Source organism: Puntigrus tetrazona, chromosome 21, assembly GCF_018831695.1.
Source record: "Puntigrus tetrazona isolate hp1 chromosome 21, ASM1883169v1, whole genome shotgun sequence".
Taxonomy (NCBI): domain Eukaryota; kingdom Metazoa; phylum Chordata; class Actinopteri; order Cypriniformes; family Cyprinidae; genus Puntigrus; species Puntigrus tetrazona.
The window spans coordinates 13,682,339-13,700,077 of NC_056719.1; the positions used below are offsets into that span (position 1 = coordinate 13,682,339).

A 17,739-nucleotide genomic window follows, 5' to 3' on the forward strand; every position below is an offset into this window, starting at 1 on the left:
AACAGCAAATAGACATGGAATGAAATGTAGGGCTAAAAAGCAAAACAAAAGTCACATAACCTACCAAGGAACTGTGTGTTGTCAAATTAAACAAAACATCTTACATCATTATTTATTTTAATATTTCAAGTGCTGACATAATTGGTCATTTATTCTGACACCTAGTGTTGTGGATGAAGCGTCTTGCAAAGGTTTTATGTCTTTGCGGTTGTAAAAAAAAAGAGTTTTCCAAGGTTTTTCATTCTGCAAGTGAATCCATCCGATATAAGGAAGGTGAGTGGTAGTAAGCTGGTCGTGTGATCTCAATATAAATATAAATAAACTTTTATCGAACTACTGACACTAGTGTCTTCCTCTCATGTGAGCAGGGCATTAGAGTTGAAACTGAAATAAAATATAAATATTAGATAAAAAAATAAACCAAACTAAAGGAAAATTTTAAATGTTGCCCTGGAAACTAACTAAAATATGTTTAACTTAAGCACTAAAATTACTGTAATTAATAAAAATAAAATGTAGCTAAAACAAAATGAGAAATAATAAAAAGAAGATGAAGAAACAAAATTATTTAAAAAATATTAAAATATAAAAAAGGCTATTTGAAAATATTAATGAAAACTAAATTAGTATGTGGGTGTATGTAAAACATTTTCTATTTGAGAACTGTATAAAAAATACTTTTAATGTGTAAAGAACTGCAGTAATAATATTAGTTTACATTTTGAGGACAATGGCTGTTGCTCTTCTGCCCATAAAGCCCACACTAATGGATTCAGTGCATCAGAGCTGTCTGCTCGGCCCACAGGGGGAGGATCTGGGACTTGGCTTGTTGAACCCACTTATGTGCTCCACTGTCAATGTGACAGATTGGTGTATGGTCGGCGTCCCAGCGGTGCAGCTCCACATCTGGACAATTTCTGGCTGTTTTGAAATGGAAAAAATGCTTTAAGTGCCCGAGTGACAACCCTTAAATCAGTTTTGGTTTGTATGATACAATTAGACTGGAGTAGAAGCTGGTAGCACATATTTTAGATTAGAATTTGATTTAGAGCATCTCGCTAGAAGTCAGCGGCCATGCTGATCGAATGATGTCGGTCCAGTGTGCCTGTGATATCGCTGTGCCTTTGAACATGCCTTTCTCTAGCACTGAATTATAATAATTGTATGTAAAAAAAAAAAAAAAAAACAGTGCTGGAGAAATTTGAAATGACTTGTGTTTCAACATCACTCTTGGAGAGAGATGGATGGGAAGCCCTTAAAAATGTGGTGGTGAATTTAAAATTTCTGAAGTTTTGCTTAACAAACTGGTCTTGACTCATCACACTCCTCTGCACCAAAATTAGGAATAAAAAAATCTAACTTATATAATTTGGATGTTTCTCCAACATACTGACATCTTTGCGACGTTAAAATCACACGTGCTTAATAATACATTTTTGTGCACTACTTTTTACTGTAATCCCATAGAATGCTATTTATTCTCTTCATCTGAACTTCCTGTAAAAAAAAATGTCCATTTAACTTGTATTAATGCAATTCACTTTTTTTCCCCCCTAGCATATTTGGTAGGTTTGCCCCTACAGTTTATTTCTTTAATAAATTAATGACTTCCTCTGATGTGCTTGTGAGGGCCTCTGATATTGTCTGATTGACGTTTAACCCTCTCCATTATTACACAGGGGGTAATCAATAAATAAATGAGTCATCAATGTGAATTAATTGCTTAGCAATGCATTATTCATCTGCAGAATTCATTTACGAAGAGAAGATCCCCAGTGCTGTTTATCAAGTTGAGGGAAGAGTGTAGCAAAGGAAATATTCTGCACTGAAGTTGCATGAAGACTTCTTCTCTTTCAGGTATCCTGTACATAACTCATACAAATAGGTCAAACTCTTTGATAGTTTCTGTTAATTATTCGCTAGAAAACAACAGCTCAACGTAGATTACACAAAATTTGCCTCTGTGCGTGCTTCTTTTGCAGGATGTATTTATTGTTATAGGCAACATTAACATTAGCATTAGCAACATGTCAGCAGATGTCATGAATGTCTTTTTTGGCTTATTGTTGGCATAACTGATAACTATTGTTGCTAACATACATTTTATTTTTTTATGTTTTTAAAATATGCTAACATATTAAAAGTAATATGTATAAATATATATATATATATATATATATATATATGTGTGTGTGTGTGTGTGTGTGTGTGTGTGTGTGTGTGTGTTTTTTAAAAATTTCAGCATATTTTTTATGCTGTCCCTTAACAAATCTGTTTGTTGTCACGGTGACATCCCAGCATAAGATAATGAGGAAATGACATCGTTTCCTTTGCCAAGTGCATCCCAAATGACTAAATAATGGCACGCACTTGCTCTGCTCACTCCAAAGTCCAAGGGGATAAAGATGATCACTTTGACTTGTAAAATGCCTATGAACCGTTGATTACACAATACGCGTATCGTTACTCACCTAGTTTGTATCATAATACAGGTTGTAGGAATTACTTGATAATCGTTTTGTCCTAATAGTGTCAGTTATCCTGAACAACCCTCAGCTGTCATAGGCAGAAGTTTGTATACTTGCTTAAGTCGAAAAGTGCTCCACAAAAGTAAGAGTTTTGCATCTTTTTCATAACATGTCACAAGCAATCATGTCTCCGCAGTGTGCTTTTAGCAAACAACACTACGTTGCCTCTGGTGGTGTTAAAAAAAACAGTACCCACCTAAATGGTGCTGTCAGTGTTTCCAAACCACAAAATCAAAGAAACAAGGTTCGGGCCTCCCCTGTTCTGGCATTCTTCATTTGCAAAATGTATTATATCCTTTTAGGCGCAGCATGTTTACTAAGACCTCACACTACTTTTCTGTGTAGCTGATACTCGGCAGCTGTTGCATAACATGATTGGAGTCATATCACCGACATGTACAATGTGCACACTTGCAACATCAGACTACAGCGCTTCCCCCTGCTGTTGTTGATTTCGTTTGATTCATTCAGTGAGCGTATTTACTCCCTACGAAGCAAACAGGGGAAAGAAGCGAATCAGACGTGTTGTGCTCAAGCCTCCTCTAATTGCCGTGGACCTCTCCCTCCACTGGCTTTCTTCTGTCCTGAGTAGAGAAAAAAAAAACACTACGTTTGTAGCTCACTGTTCAGCTTTTATCTATATTTTAAGCCACACACAAGGTGTAGAGTTGAGCTGGAGCTTGTTACAGGGGCCTGCGGCTGCATAATTCATGAGCAGGAGCGGGTTGCAGCAGCAGCTAAATAAAAGATCTTTCTTTCCGTGGCAGGACAGCAGCAGATACCTGTCCGTGCTGCTAGCTAGTGTCGTGGAACATGCAGGAAGATCAATACGCATTTGTGTGACACAAATCGCTCAGTCGACTGTGTGTCTTGAAAGTGATCAGTCCCCCAATGCTTGTCCCTAATGCTGATCTGCTCTAGGAAGCCAAAAAGACTCGCGTTTCAGTCGCAGCAAGCTGATGTTCCACAATTAGAGGTGAAGGAAACACAACTGTCTGTCTATGACGCCAATTAGAGATTCGTCATATCCAGTCTTCTAGATGCTCAATGCCCATTGAGCATGGAAGAGTCAGCGTAAGTCGGAAGTTCCTTAATTTAAGGCAGTTCTGAGCCACTGTTCTACTTTATTAGCCATTGGCGCTGAGCCCATTACAGAACACTCCAGTTTGCAGGACTCAGACTCCCTCTGCCTAGATTGCAGTGGATGGTGGATAAGGCAAGATTAAAAAATCATGTCAGGAGAAAAGACTTGATGTGCAGGCGGAGGCATAAAACCGCATACGGAAGGCGGCAGCTTCAAATTGGACAGCAGACTGTGCTGTATCGTTACAAAATGCATGAATCCACTGAAGACCCAAGATCAACCCCCTTGACTGCCTGTCTTGGTTTCTCTTTTTGGACAAAGCAGCCACGGTTCTGATGAAGGGCTTTGGAGGAGCATCTCAGGGAGCTGAGGAGCGACTGATCACGTTCTGAATGAGAGCTGGAGTGAGGGTATGAGGCTAGAGTTGGTCAGAACGGGGGGTGCGGGCTCACTTCTAAAGGCGCGTGCGATGTGGACTGAAGCGTGCCGAGCTGCACCGAACAGATTCTGGCTATGACGAGGTGGAGAAGGGGGGATGATCTTTTAAAAGCCTTCGTTCTCCACCAGTGAAATGATTACCAGTATGTGAAAACAAGGCTGGCTTCAGGCTAGCCACCCAGGAGAGTGCTCAGCCTCAGGGTGATTTCAGAAGAAAGTAACTCAGGAGAAATAATGGGGCTGGGAGTACAAGGGGAAGGTAAAGGGAATTTTTATTTGGTTCACTCATAGTCTCGCTCTGAAGCCTCCACGACTTTCTCACCACCTTCTCTGAGGCTTACAGTCCTCGCTTTCTTCTCCGCTCCTGTACACCCAACGTCTTGGCCGATGGTGTGGAGTAACAAAGCCTGAAAGCCTGATGGGTGTTCACAGGGCCAGATGCTCCCTCTTTCATTGCTTGGCTGTTCACCCGCTATCAGACCTGCAGGGTCTTTTTTTTTGTCTAGGACTACTGTTTACATGCAATACAAATGAGAAATGCAAAGCAGACTGTTCAATCTACTCATACACAAAATTGCAACACATTCAGGCATTGTCTTTATATTAACTTTTCCATTCAAATTTGGACCAGAATCTTTAAATCTAGTAACATTTCTGCTGCTTTTACTGAATCTGAATAAGCATTTTGTCAAAAGGATCACTCCAGCTAAGAGACCTTAAATATTTACTGAAAATGTAGCTGACTCTCAGCAAATATAAATCTTGCATAACTTCATGAAGCTAGAGGAAATCTATCCCTTCTTCCCCTTATTTTCCGAATGAACGCTGCCTGTCTTTTACCTCACAAAGATTTTTTTTTTAAATATGAAATTCAGAAGACTTACATGTTAAGGTAAATTAAATATCTTCTCTGCACAATACAGATCACAATATGTGCGACTCCAATTCCACCAGGATTTTCGTGATGGAGTTTTCCTCACATTTTATGCACTTGTAAATGGGTCTTGCTTAGTGTGGGAGCTTGTGAAGTGTATAGTACTCACACACACAAACTTGTATAGCAGGACTAGCTCTGACTGTTATCAGTTTTGACATGTCAAAGGCAAGGCAGGGCGTTAGCCTGTGGCATCCGGGAAAACATGCTAATAGTCAGATGCATTAGTGCACTCAGGGGCCCGTGATGATCAAAAAGGATGTGTGTTTTTCAGCAGCCCCATCTCTTGGCCTAGCAAAGGTACAACTTACCAAGACAGCTTCTACTCTGCATCCACATCTTGTACAATTTCATAAACTTTTACCTTTAATTATAGGTTACTCGAGTACATTTTGAGAACATTTCTTTTTTTTACACTTTAAAGTGCTCAGTTGCAATTTAGAAGTAGAATGATTACATTACAGTTGTTTTTAAGCATATAATATTTGTTAAGTTGATGTTAACATTATAATATAGATAGATAGATAGATAGATAGATAGATAGATAGATAGATAGATAGATAGATAGATAGATAGAAACAGTTTTGACTCGACATTAGCCAATGAAAGATATGGCGAATCCATTTATCAGTACTGCCACTGAGCATTAGCTCTCGTTTTTTTGATTCCATTAGAAGACTCTCATGAATATGCTAGTGTCAAGCTAATAAAATCCATTAATATTAAATCCACCATAATACGCACCCTCTGCTCTCGTAATGGAGGTCCTGCTTTCGCTGTTAATGTAAAGGCACTGTGACCATCAGTATTCCTAGGTTTAATTGAGGCGATTCACTTCAGTACCAGGAATTTGGGTTATACCCAATAGGATGTTTCAGTTAATCTCTTGTGTATTTTATTATAATAATAATAAAAAAAACTAAAACTGCTGATTTGTAGGGGAGATAGGGAGTATTGTAAGACAGGGTGAGTACGGTATAAGTTTTAACAATTATAAATTTATATTTATGGGTGAAAGAGTGAAATCACTCATCAGAATGACCACTAAAAATGACAGTACAAGTTGCAAGTCGTCGTGTTAAATTATTAAGAATTTACCTACAAGGGCAAACAAATATTTCATAAATAAATAAACTACAATTTTACTTTGTCTACAATTTAAACATAAATATTGCTATAGACCTAATACCAAAGAAATGAGTGCAAAGCCTTTTTTCTTTGAAAATTTGTTTGAAATTTTTTTATACACATATATATATATATTTATAGCAGTTAGCTGGTGAAGTGGATTGACTTATTGTAGATTTAACAAGAATTACCAAATTCGATTTTTGCTAACTTTCTGTCACTACAGTCTTAGCTAAGTCATTTCATGTAGGCCTATATAGCAGGTGGCTGGTGATGTGAATTTACCAAGATTTACCAAGAGCGCTGCCATTTAGAAGTTTAAATCAGATGGCATAATAAATGCCAGTAGACAGATCAGATATTTTAAAAAGAGTGATTAATTCATAAATTCGGAAGACTTTACCTTCAGGCTGCCACTGTGGAAATGAAGAGGAAGACGAGGTGCGCAGCGCTGAAAATGGGCGGAGCTACATAAGTTCAAATTCCCTCTTTTTTGCGACTTTAAGTTGATAGGAAGAGAAGCGGGGGAGAAGAGGGATGCCCTTCAGCCGGTATTCGAACTCGTGACACCCAACGCTCAACAGCCTGTTGGCAGAAGGCTATCAAGGTCAAAATGTAGGTCTTAGGGAACTGATGTATTTTCACCTAAGTTAACAATGCTATGGAAGGAACCGGTATAAGCATAGCCTACATCTGAACATGCATTTTGCTACAAATGCAGACCATAAATTGCTGTTTTTAAGTTAGCTGAGCTCATTTTCCAATAAGCTAGGTGCAGCAAGACCAAAATTACAGTAATTCCAAGTGAAAGTCACTGAATAATTCCCAGACTGATCGAAGGTAATGTTTGTAGTTTGGTTAGTCAGATACATGTTTAATAGACCGATCTCCCTCAATGATTTTGGCACGCAATGGGAAATCAAAACCAAAGCGGCGCTCTAACCTAGTGACAATTAACGTTCAATTTCAGCTCCTTGTTGAATATGCTAGGAGATTTTAAGGGGGTTTCCTCCTCGGTGTGATACCCCATTAGGCATAGGGAATTCCACGGGCCTAATCCTAGTCTTTTCAAAAGGGTGAATTTTATTAGCGCGCGCAAAAATTCAGGAAAGGTGTGCCAAGGGCTGTTTAAATTTTCATGGCAAACCAACAGACTTTCGCGCTCTCCGTGGCCTCAACAGGTCGTTGAGCAAATCTCCAGTGGACGTCCAAGCAAATACACTTACTAAAATGAACTGGATCCTGTCCAGTGAAATCTTTAAAGGGCCTGCATGTCAGATTTGGTTTCCACGTTGCGTTCTTCCATAATTCTCAATCCAGGCATTCGATATTGAGAGCTCTCTGCCCCTGTAGGATAAGACATGTTTAAATCCGCGCGGGGTATCTTCGGACTGTGTAGCCGCATACGTTTTTACAAACAATGGAGGCATTGCTGATGATTTCCTCTCCAAACATGCCCAGAGCTCGAGTAATTACAGAGAACGTCAAATCCTTTAGTCGTCGCTGATTTTCATTAATAGATAGCGTGCTCATTAATCCGACTGTTGATTCACTTATTAGCGCTCATCAATTCATTATTCATGGCCTGAGTGAATACAAAGAGAGCAAGCGTCTGCGTAGGACAACGCGGCCGGCAGCTGGAGGCGTCCTCGAGTTCTGCTCCTTCTACAAATAGCCTGAGTTTCCAGAAATACCAGAGCTGGACGGAACCCCCCCCAAACGACTCGGTTCGTTATTATTGCATATTGTCCTCACACACCGACAGGTATAAGCGCGCACTGGCCCCACAATGCCGCGGGTAAAATGCGAATTCATTGCGGAACGCTTGTTGGTAATTCTGTTAACAAAAGGTATCCTTAGAAGGAATTAAATATTTATTCGTTCTATGAATAACAATTGGTTAGGGACGACTGGCTGTGTTTACTCTGTATGGCACATTTGGCTGCGCCTATCTGTTATAGCAGAGCCGAGAGAGAGACGCGTCTGAAAGAGGAGAGCAGAGTTTAAATTGATCACCGTTCCTGTAAAACTTGCGCGTGATTGCGGTGTATAATTAGGACCGCGTTTGCGGCTTCCGACTGATTGCTTGACGCTGTTACAGAATGGTTTGCGTAGTCTTGTATTTATTTATAAGTAGGCCTATGCAATTTATTCCGATGCTCATATTACAGGGGAATATCTTGTTTTGTTCACGTGGTGTACATTTTACACACTTTATCGATGCAGTGGAGAAAATTTCAAGAGAAAAGAAAATACTCGGAAAACAGTTTGCATAATTTGTTATAATATTCATTAGATTTCCCGGAACAAGAATTTCATTGGATTTTCGTACAATAAATGATGTTTAATGGTGTTTTACACTTTTAGTGAAGATATTTTAGTGATGCTTATACTTGCTTGCAGCCTTCTGACACATAAATCCAGAGTTAAAACAATCACATCCCGAAAACCATGCAAAATCTTAAAATAAATGACATTTCTGATCGAACTCTTTTTCTATATTCATTTATTTATTTTAACTGCTTCGCTCTCTTACAGGCTGCGTGCGTGACAGCAGCGTTAGTAACCGGATCAAATGAAACCCCGTAAACCTCACAGTTTAGTTAGTTATTATTAGTTAGTTAAAGTTACATGTAAACGAATAGGAAAATAGCACTAATTGCAACATTTAAACTTTCCCTTTATTATCATTTTTCATCTTTAAATGTAAGCAAAATAGCCAGTATCTTTTTTTTTATTAAAAACGATCGCAAGCGAGCTGTTACTTTCGAACACCGTAAGTCCAAAAGCACACATCTCGCGCTGCTGAAGTATGAATATGAATTATCATATTTCCCGTGTTAAGGTGTTTGCCTTACTCGCTCTTAATTACCAGCGCGAACTCCCCATAACTGGGCTGAGTGGAGCTGGCGGAGGGTGAAAACACTGGTTAAGCAAATTGGTATTTAAATGTATACTCGCTGGCCTTCTTGCCTTGCATTATTCATCGCCGATACAAAAAAACGTTGCACTTCAAGCCGGGGTTCTGCAGCAGGCGGACATGAGGCCTGTCTACAGGGAAGTGCGAAAATGTAGGGCAGAGAATGTGGTCCGTGCACAGCACTCATCCGCCGACTATTTCACCCTCACTAGTCAGTCTATGAAGGCTGATCAAAGATATCTTTTTTTTTTAAAAAATGTACACTAACTATATACCTAATAAGTGTGCGTTAAATAGCAACCTTAAACTTTAAATAGCATAGCCCTAATTTTCTCGTTTTGCAGAACCTGTCGTGTTACCTCTGGTGTCTTTGATGAATTAATTCCGAAGCATGGGCTTGAGGTGCATCTTCAAAAATATCCACCGTCAGTGTATTTAATTTCATTAATTTTGTACCTCAGCTAAACGAATGTGTTTAACTGGTGTCCGGCTACAAACGGGATTTTATTTTGTAGTACCGGACCGTGCTAGGGTATCTTGTCAGTTTAGAATAAATTATGTATGGGACATGATTAGAAGCTTATACGCATTACTTTGAACACATTTCTTTGAATTAAATGTGAGAAACTCATTTTATCTGTTTTGATTTACATATGAAGTGGAATTATTTCATCAGCATGGACGTATAGATCTAATAACTGATCTCCTTTTGATTTTTTTTGACGTTTGGGTACATTTATACTTTGAACGTTAGGCCTGATACTCAAACTAATACAAATATCAGCATCATATCGAACGGATGCATTTGTTTTAGAATATGTTTGCACACTTTCTCGTCGTCCCTCTCGATTGTTAACAATATAATGCGGGAATTTTTTTATGCAGTTAGTTTATAATACCGACTTGTTCTGCTTAATCAGTTATTTTAATTTTGGTCATTTCGTAGATCCGTTTATTATCTGATTAATACATTTTGAATACGAGAATAAATTCATGCAAGCAAATTGAATTATAAAATAGAAACGTTTTGCCTTGAGACGTTTGTTTTAACATTATTGAACAAAACGAATAATGTTATAATTGAGACTTTTTCGGCACTGCTTTGTGAAATTAACGTTGAACGAGGAACTGTCCGTGGTCCTGAAGAAACCCTGCAGCAAGAAAACTGGCTAACAAAATAAAAACTAAATTAATAGCGTTAGTAACGTTGAAAAAAAACAACGTCTCTGTGTACTTGAGTTTGCATTTATAATTTTTTTTTTTTTTCAAAGCGACTTGCATTCAAGGCACACGTTTGTTTTGTGAATTGTTTATCCTAAGTGCACTTCGACATTATACAATAACATTTTAATAGTAATCAGTGAATTTATTATTATCATCATCATCATCATCATCATCATCATGTCTCTCTCTCTCTCTCTGTCTGTTCCGCTGTGTGTCGGAATGAACACGCCTTCTGTTGTGAGGAAGCATCCTGCACCGAAGGAGCAGCATATATCGTCATTAAAAAATCATGCTTCCCACGCCTTAACTCTTCAGCACTCGTACTACAGGCGTGCGGAATTTAGTGTGTTCTCATGAAATATCCAATAACCGTCATGGTTCAATGAGGGCATAAATACAAATCTTAACCAATGGGGAATTTTATTAGATTGCGTTTTGTTATTTAGATCGCTTGCAAGCGACATAAGGGTGGATGCGTTTGTCTTAGCCGCGTCTCTTTGCGTTATATTGTTCCTTTTTCGATTAGGCTAAATACTTGATACTCGCCTTTTTTGTATGAAACGCCCTATTCACAGCATTCAGACAAGTTAACGAGTTTAGGTTTAGATTAACGGGGATTGATCCCTTATAGAATATTTAATTTAGCAGGATAAAGAACGTAAGGTTGAAAAAAAAAAACGTAATAGTTTTACAAGAGTAAGTTTACAAGCCTATGTAGTCCCTACCTCCAAAAAGTCTTTATTTTATTCATTTTATTCTAACCATTCAATCTCACATTTCGCCCTCTATCTCAAAGGTTGAGTTTACAGTTTGGTAATTGTATTATTCTGGATCTGCCTCATGGCACGTACAGCACAAAAAGCTTAATTTATATATTTTACATAGTGTGTGTGTGTGTGTTGCATATTACATGTAAACGTGATAAAACTATATCAAACGTTAAGCGGAATTTTGTGCCCACGTGTTTTACTCTGATGTGTAAAATGATATAATTCGCACACCTGCAACAACCATGGAAAAATAACGTCTGCTGTGACCTGTAATTGAAAATGAATTAACTGCTTTTGCACTGGTCAATCAAACATCATTTTTAGACAAGCCGGACAAGAGCCAATTTAGAGTTAGATATTGTACTCTGCTCTTGATGGTCTATCAGTCAGTTTGTCTCAGTGCCAGATATTCAGATTCCTCAGTGCCTCTTTTGATCATCTCCAGCTGCTTCAATCATTCATTAGGCTTGATTAAGTATACAAGATTCTTAATTACAACGCCCACGTTTTAATTCTCGTCGAATACGCATTATTCCAGCCTGTCCAAAATCGTGCTCATGAGAAATCAAATTATACCGTTGTATATTAAATCTGCTGCTGCTCGAATCAAACGCAGCAAGTGTTACAAAGATCCCCTTGTTCGCCTTGTCAGGATCAATTTGAGTGGCTCTCCCTGTCACCTTCATTTTCGCTTTCAGTTTTGTCATTGCTTATTGGTACTGATACGCAAAAAAATGACTCTGGCGTGCATGTGACGCGCAACGTAAATAATACGTAGTTTTCGCTTGCACGTTATACGACGTTTGTTGGCCTGCACGTGATGCAATTTTCGCGTGCATATGATAGGCATTTACCCTAAAACCCAATTTTCATTTTTGCGCGTCAATGACAGTTTGCGTAATAATTTGGCGCACTATTTATACGCGCGTTCGCGAGACCAGGAAGTCATTTTCACAACCGGGAATTTTTTTAAGCGCGAAATCCGCACCGATCACCGATCAAAAACCAGCTCAGACCACACGTCAGGCGCTTTAGCAAGCTTGTGCTTCTCTCGACGTGAGAACTCTGATATCTTGAACGCTGTATTGGGCTTATATATTAACGCGCTTGATAAATATTGCATTGTACTGATTTAGAGCTTCCAGTGCCGGAGGTGTGATCTGATCGCCAAGCGCGCACACGCGGATAAAAACACGGGGAGCGCGCAACGCGGATGGAAACACCGAGGGAAGTTTATTTACGCGCTGACCGTGCTCACAGTCGGGCTACGAGACATGGGCGTAAAGCCTGAGAAATAAATGAAACGTTACTGCAGTAATTCTCAATCTTTCTGATAACGCCCGTGAATACTTCTTTCGCCGTGCAATGGACTGAGCCGGTCGAACGGGCCTTGTTGCTGCAATGTTTGTGAGGAAAGAGGGAGCCATAGTCATGTACCAGAGAGCTGATTCTCCAAGGCCCTCAGTCGAGCTGCACTCAAGACTCTGGCTTCATTAAAATTTTATACGCAGCGCTTGGCCAAGGTCTATTTATGAAAATGCGCTTTCCGCTCCATGGAAAACACAAGACTGTAAGGAACCATGGGGAGGAATGTAAATCTAAGAGCGGAATTATATACACTTACACATATTTTTCACTCCAGCTGCATTTTACAAAATAAAGTAACCAGTGCCACACTGAAAATATTGCCTCGCGTTTGACGTCTATATGTTCCGTGGCTTCCACGGTTGATGAATTATGCAGATGATTTGGTGAGAGCTATGCAAATGCTCAATTTTGGGCGCATTTGAATACCATACACCAGATTTGTCTCGCGCATTTGAAGAAATTATTGTTTCCGAATGTGAGAAGGAGTCGCAGCCAGTGTGATCTCCTTTCACTAAACGATCAACGCTGCTAAAACAACGCTGCCGCAATATTATAGCATAACAATCGTTCTCGTTGCGTTGGATGCGTTTCCCGATGCATTGAATTTTAAAGACGTGAACGAATCTGATTTGCGTAACGTGTCTCTTGCCTTTTAAATTCAACCGGATACGCCAAAAGAAACTATGGCCTCCAGTAAGTGCATTATTCAAATCAAACAATTGACGCACGCTGTCGTGGGAATGGACTTTACCACACGCATCTACACATCAGAGCTCTTTTCTGTGTTTTTTGGGATACATTCTATTTAATTCTATTTCATTCTATTTAACAGGAGTCATAAATCCTTTTGCATATATATAGGCTACAGATCAATTATTTAAAGTACATAGTAAATCTTGATGTATATTCTATTTTTTTTTTCAGAAATGTATAATCTATTCTATAGTGTTTTAATAGCCTAGTTCGTTTTCGACAAAAACGTCTCTGGTTTTTCTTCGTCACACTTTAAGGACCGACTTTTTAAAAAAAAAAAAAAAAAAAAACTTTTTGTAGAAATTACGTTCCAGTTTATTTTCGGAAAATTATTGAGTACACTAATCTCTGTGAGGGAAATATAACTGTTGAGAACTGTTGTTGTACAACATGAACAATCTGTTCGGCAATAGGATATCTTCCTTTTAACAAACTTGCAAAATCAATAGCGGGCTATCATAACACTTCATATTTATTATTCATAAATAACGAGTTTTACGGACTCAAAACCACCTGCTGGAAGCCAGAGTGATCCCGGACTTGACAACTCTCGAAAATAAACGAACTTGTCTTCCTTTTACAGTAATGATGCGCGACTAATTGCGTAACACAGGTCTACCAGAAACATTAATAACGTTATGAGTTGCCTCCTGCATAAATTATGCGTTTAATCGCGCTCGTAAAACTTTATATGTTCATGCTAAGGATTTGTTTTAATTTCGTTTTGAATTCAATAAGCTCGGCTCGTTTTGATTGTATAAATTAAACTGCATTACTAAAATATATGATCAGTTCGTTCGTTACTGTTCGATATTTTATAATACGTTATGCATAATGGCAGCAACGATAAGTAAAATCACGATCATCGTGAAAGTCGTGCATTTTGGTTTACTTGTCATACGTATTTTTCTTCGTATTTTGAGAATGATATAATCGATATTAAGCAAAATGAATAAAGAGTAATAAAGCAAGTTCGTTGACATAACACACACTGCGGTAACTGAGGTAAGACGTGCATGGTTTATTGAAATTTCTGTCGCGTACACAGACACAGTTAAGCACACTTTCACAAATGAAACATGTGTGGTATTCAAAATAAATTAAGCTCAAATAAATAAGTAAACAACAAAATCAATAACGTAGAAATATAAATAGGCCAAACAAATAAGAAATCGGAATCATATCTACAAAGTGCAATGAATCTCTGAATATGTTATGAAATGTTCCCATCTACAAACTTAGTGTAGTAATAATTGCAATAATAATTATATTAATAATAATAATATAATGATAATAATTTAAGTGAAGAAGTATAGAAGGGGCTAGTCACAAAATAATTCTTAAATAATTTGATTGTCAAAGCATCGTTGAAGTGAAATTAGTTGCAACACACAACGCTTCGTGTTTTCTATCTATTTTACCCAAAATGTGTCAAAAACAAAAACGTCTAGATTTATGCCCTATTTCCAAAATGACCATGAATGTGTCGAGACGTCAGGAATCATGAGGTAGACACAGAAAAGTATATTAAGTATGTCCGTGTGTACGTGCGTTCGCCTGTGCGCGTTCTCTCTTATTGCAATACATCAAAATGAATAGCAAATTCAAACGATAAATGAACACTTAACGCCTTGTAAACCATGCAATGGATCACAGCAGAACCTTCATGATTTTCTTCTGGAGCATATAGAATAACACTAAAGTTTCTAGAATGGGACATCTTTTGCACAACAGCGTTTTTTTGTTTTTTTTTTATCTTTCTTTCTTTTCATCCTTAAAAAAAGAATTTTGATGCGTTCTTCACACAAAGAGGTGCAGTGTATTCACAGATATGTACACAGATGAATATAAAAGAGTTGCTTTTGAGTTAAGAGAATAATCATTATTATTCAATTCTCGATTTGTACAATAATTGCAACGTTTAGTTGGTGTTGGTTTTCCTCCGGTCCGCCGTCTTCCAGAGCGCGTTGTTCTCGACGTTTTGTCACGACAAACTTCAGGCACGCTTTCTGTCTCTGGGATGTTGCCGGCCAGCTCCCGTTCCAGCGTGGGAAGCCTCGAAGAGTTTTGTCGGCTCTGTTCTCTCTTACGTCTGATGGTTGAGTTTATTTAAATGCATCGTTCTGGCCTAGTGCGTGGCCGAAAACTTCATCCGTTTCTGCTTTTGCCTTTGATTACAAAACCACACGCGGACTACGTTTTTTTTCAGGTCCAGTTTCTCGGCAATGGCAGCGATTTTCTCCGACGAGGGTCTGGGCTGCACGGCAAAGTAAGCCTCCAGCGACCGCTTCTCTGGAGCAGCGATAGAAGTGCGTTTTCTCTTTTTGTCCCCGCCGTTAAAAATCTCCGGCTTGGCCATTTTCTCTCTCTGAGCCCGTTCTGCCTCCTCCAGCCAAGCTTCCAGGATAGGCTTAAGGGCCACCATGTTATTGTGGGACAACGTGAGGGACTCGAACCGACAGATAGTACTCTGGCTCAGGCAGCCGACCCCGGGGATTTTAAGATTGGCTAACGCCGAGCCCACGTCGGCCTGCGTGACCCCGAGTTTGATCCGCCTCTGCTTGAAGCGCTCGGCGAAAGACTCCAGCTCCCGGGGATCTGGCTCGGAGTCTCCGCCGCCGCCCAGAGAGGTGTGAGAGCCCAGGCTGTGGGGGTGCATGTTCATACTTTGCGGGTGGTGATGCTGCATGTGGTTGATTGCTGACATGTGCGAATGCGGGTGGGAAGCGGTGGAGCAAACGTCGGAGCCCGGCATGCCTCCGATAGAGATGCCGGGGGTGAGGTGGTCGAGCAGGTCGCCCTCCAGGCCCTGCGTCGGCTGGTGGTGGGGATGATGGTGGTGAGAAGTCAGCACAGACGGGTGATGAAGGTGCCCAGAAGAGGACGTGGGCGTGCAGGTCATGCTCGTCATGGTGGTCATGGTGTGGTAGGTGGCATCTGGCTTGAACGGATGACTCTTTTGAGCGACGATGTCCACCGCCGCCAGCGCCTCGGCTCTCTGGAGCAGGGTCTCATCAAAGCCGGCGAAGATGTTACCCTGCAGCTATATGACAGAGAGCAAGCGTAAGCATCAATGGCAAATCCCTGGATGCCAGTTCTGAGTTGCCAAATTGTAAAGAAAACTAAATTACGCTGCCTGCGTTTTGTTTTTACAACAACAACAATAATAATAATAAATCTATACATTAAAATGGCTGCGCAAATAATGGCTAATTTCTAAATAAAACGCCTTTGTGTTGGAAAAGTGTCTAATGTTCTGTTTAAATACGTCTTAGAATAAACGCAAGTGCAAGAGTTGTGCAGCACTTACACCAACAAACCGATGCACTTCTATTTTTATCGCGCGGAGAAAAAGTTTTAACAACTACGATTAAAATGCAAATGACTGCGATGATAATGAATCGCAAACAAGAAACAGATGAAATATTGAACTTACCGATGGCGTGGGCAAACATGCTCGCCGGATAGCCTCAGAACTGGAATGTAGAGGTGTGTATTTAGGTTCGTGCAAAATCGGATGCATACTAAACGGCTGTTTGCTATTCATGGACATCATTATGGCAGAGGTGAAAGAGGGTCGTTTTCCGTCTTCTTAGTTTACCTCCGTTTTGGCCCAAGCAGGGTGTCTACCTCGAAAAAAAAGGCTAATCTGTATGGTAGATGTGAAAAGCTATGCCTGAGAAGTCTTCTTTTCTGGCTGAGCTGTAGCCAGGTGCGAGCTGTCAATGTCTGTGATACAGTAGGAATTTACGCAGGCACCTAAAATATAACGCTGTCTCCTTTAGCCCCGCCCAGATAGGTACAGGTCCCGCCCAACTACTATTACAGTACCCTTAAATGTTATTGGTAAGTTTGGGATGCGAACACGCCTCTGGAGTTTCTGGTCTCGTCCCTCATCATGTGCGCTTGGACTGAGGAGGCGTGGCTATAGCTCTGAGACTCTCACGGTGCATTTTCATTGGTGTTTTGCTTTTGACAGGTTGCGCCAGGCTGGTTTTATTGCGCTACAATCGTTATGTGCACATGCTCTTAGTTTTAAATGTCTGTCACCATATCTATATCGTTAGGATCCTGCTAAATAATAATATAAAGATTCAAATATAAACTACATTTTATTTTTTTATTTTATTATTTTAATTTTGCTTTGTGTGTGTATATATATAATTTTTATTTTATATTTATATTTTTTATTTATTATTATTTATGTATTATTATTTTATTATTTATTTTTAGATAAAATGTCTAAACAGACGTTTGGAAGACATTTTGGTTAATACAAAATACAAACACCTGCCAAATAAATAAACATAAAAATGCTGAAATTAATGTAATAATAAGTAATAAGTAATAATATGTTGTGTTGTCTGAAAAAGTGACTTTATTCCTTGATGTGGGCAGCCTTAATTTGGTACATGAATTAATTATTGTTCATTTACTTTGTGGTATGCACCACAATATGGATTCTCAAACAGAGCATAAACAGGCTGGGATGATAAGAGCCCATGTACAATTAAATATTGATCAAAAAAACACAGGTCAAACAAATGAAAGCAGTCAATCAAATTCATCTGACAAATGAAATGCTGGCTATT

General features: G+C 39.2%; 1 protein-coding gene across 1 annotated transcript; it reads right to left on the reverse strand.

Moving 5' to 3' along the window:
• Window positions 1–14,158: 14,158 nt before the first annotated feature.
• Window positions 14,159–16,873, reverse strand: pou4f4 (POU class 4 homeobox 4). The gene is made up of 2 exons (XM_043220928.1): window positions 16,584–16,873; window positions 14,159–16,190 (listed from the first exon to the last, which is right to left on the reverse strand). The coding sequence occupies exons 1-2, from the start codon at window positions 16,701–16,703 to the stop codon at window positions 15,276–15,278; spliced, it is 1,035 nt and encodes a 344-aa protein (XP_043076863.1). The 5' UTR covers window positions 16,704–16,873; the 3' UTR covers window positions 14,159–15,275.
• Between the last annotated feature and the right edge of the window lie 866 nt (window positions 16,874–17,739).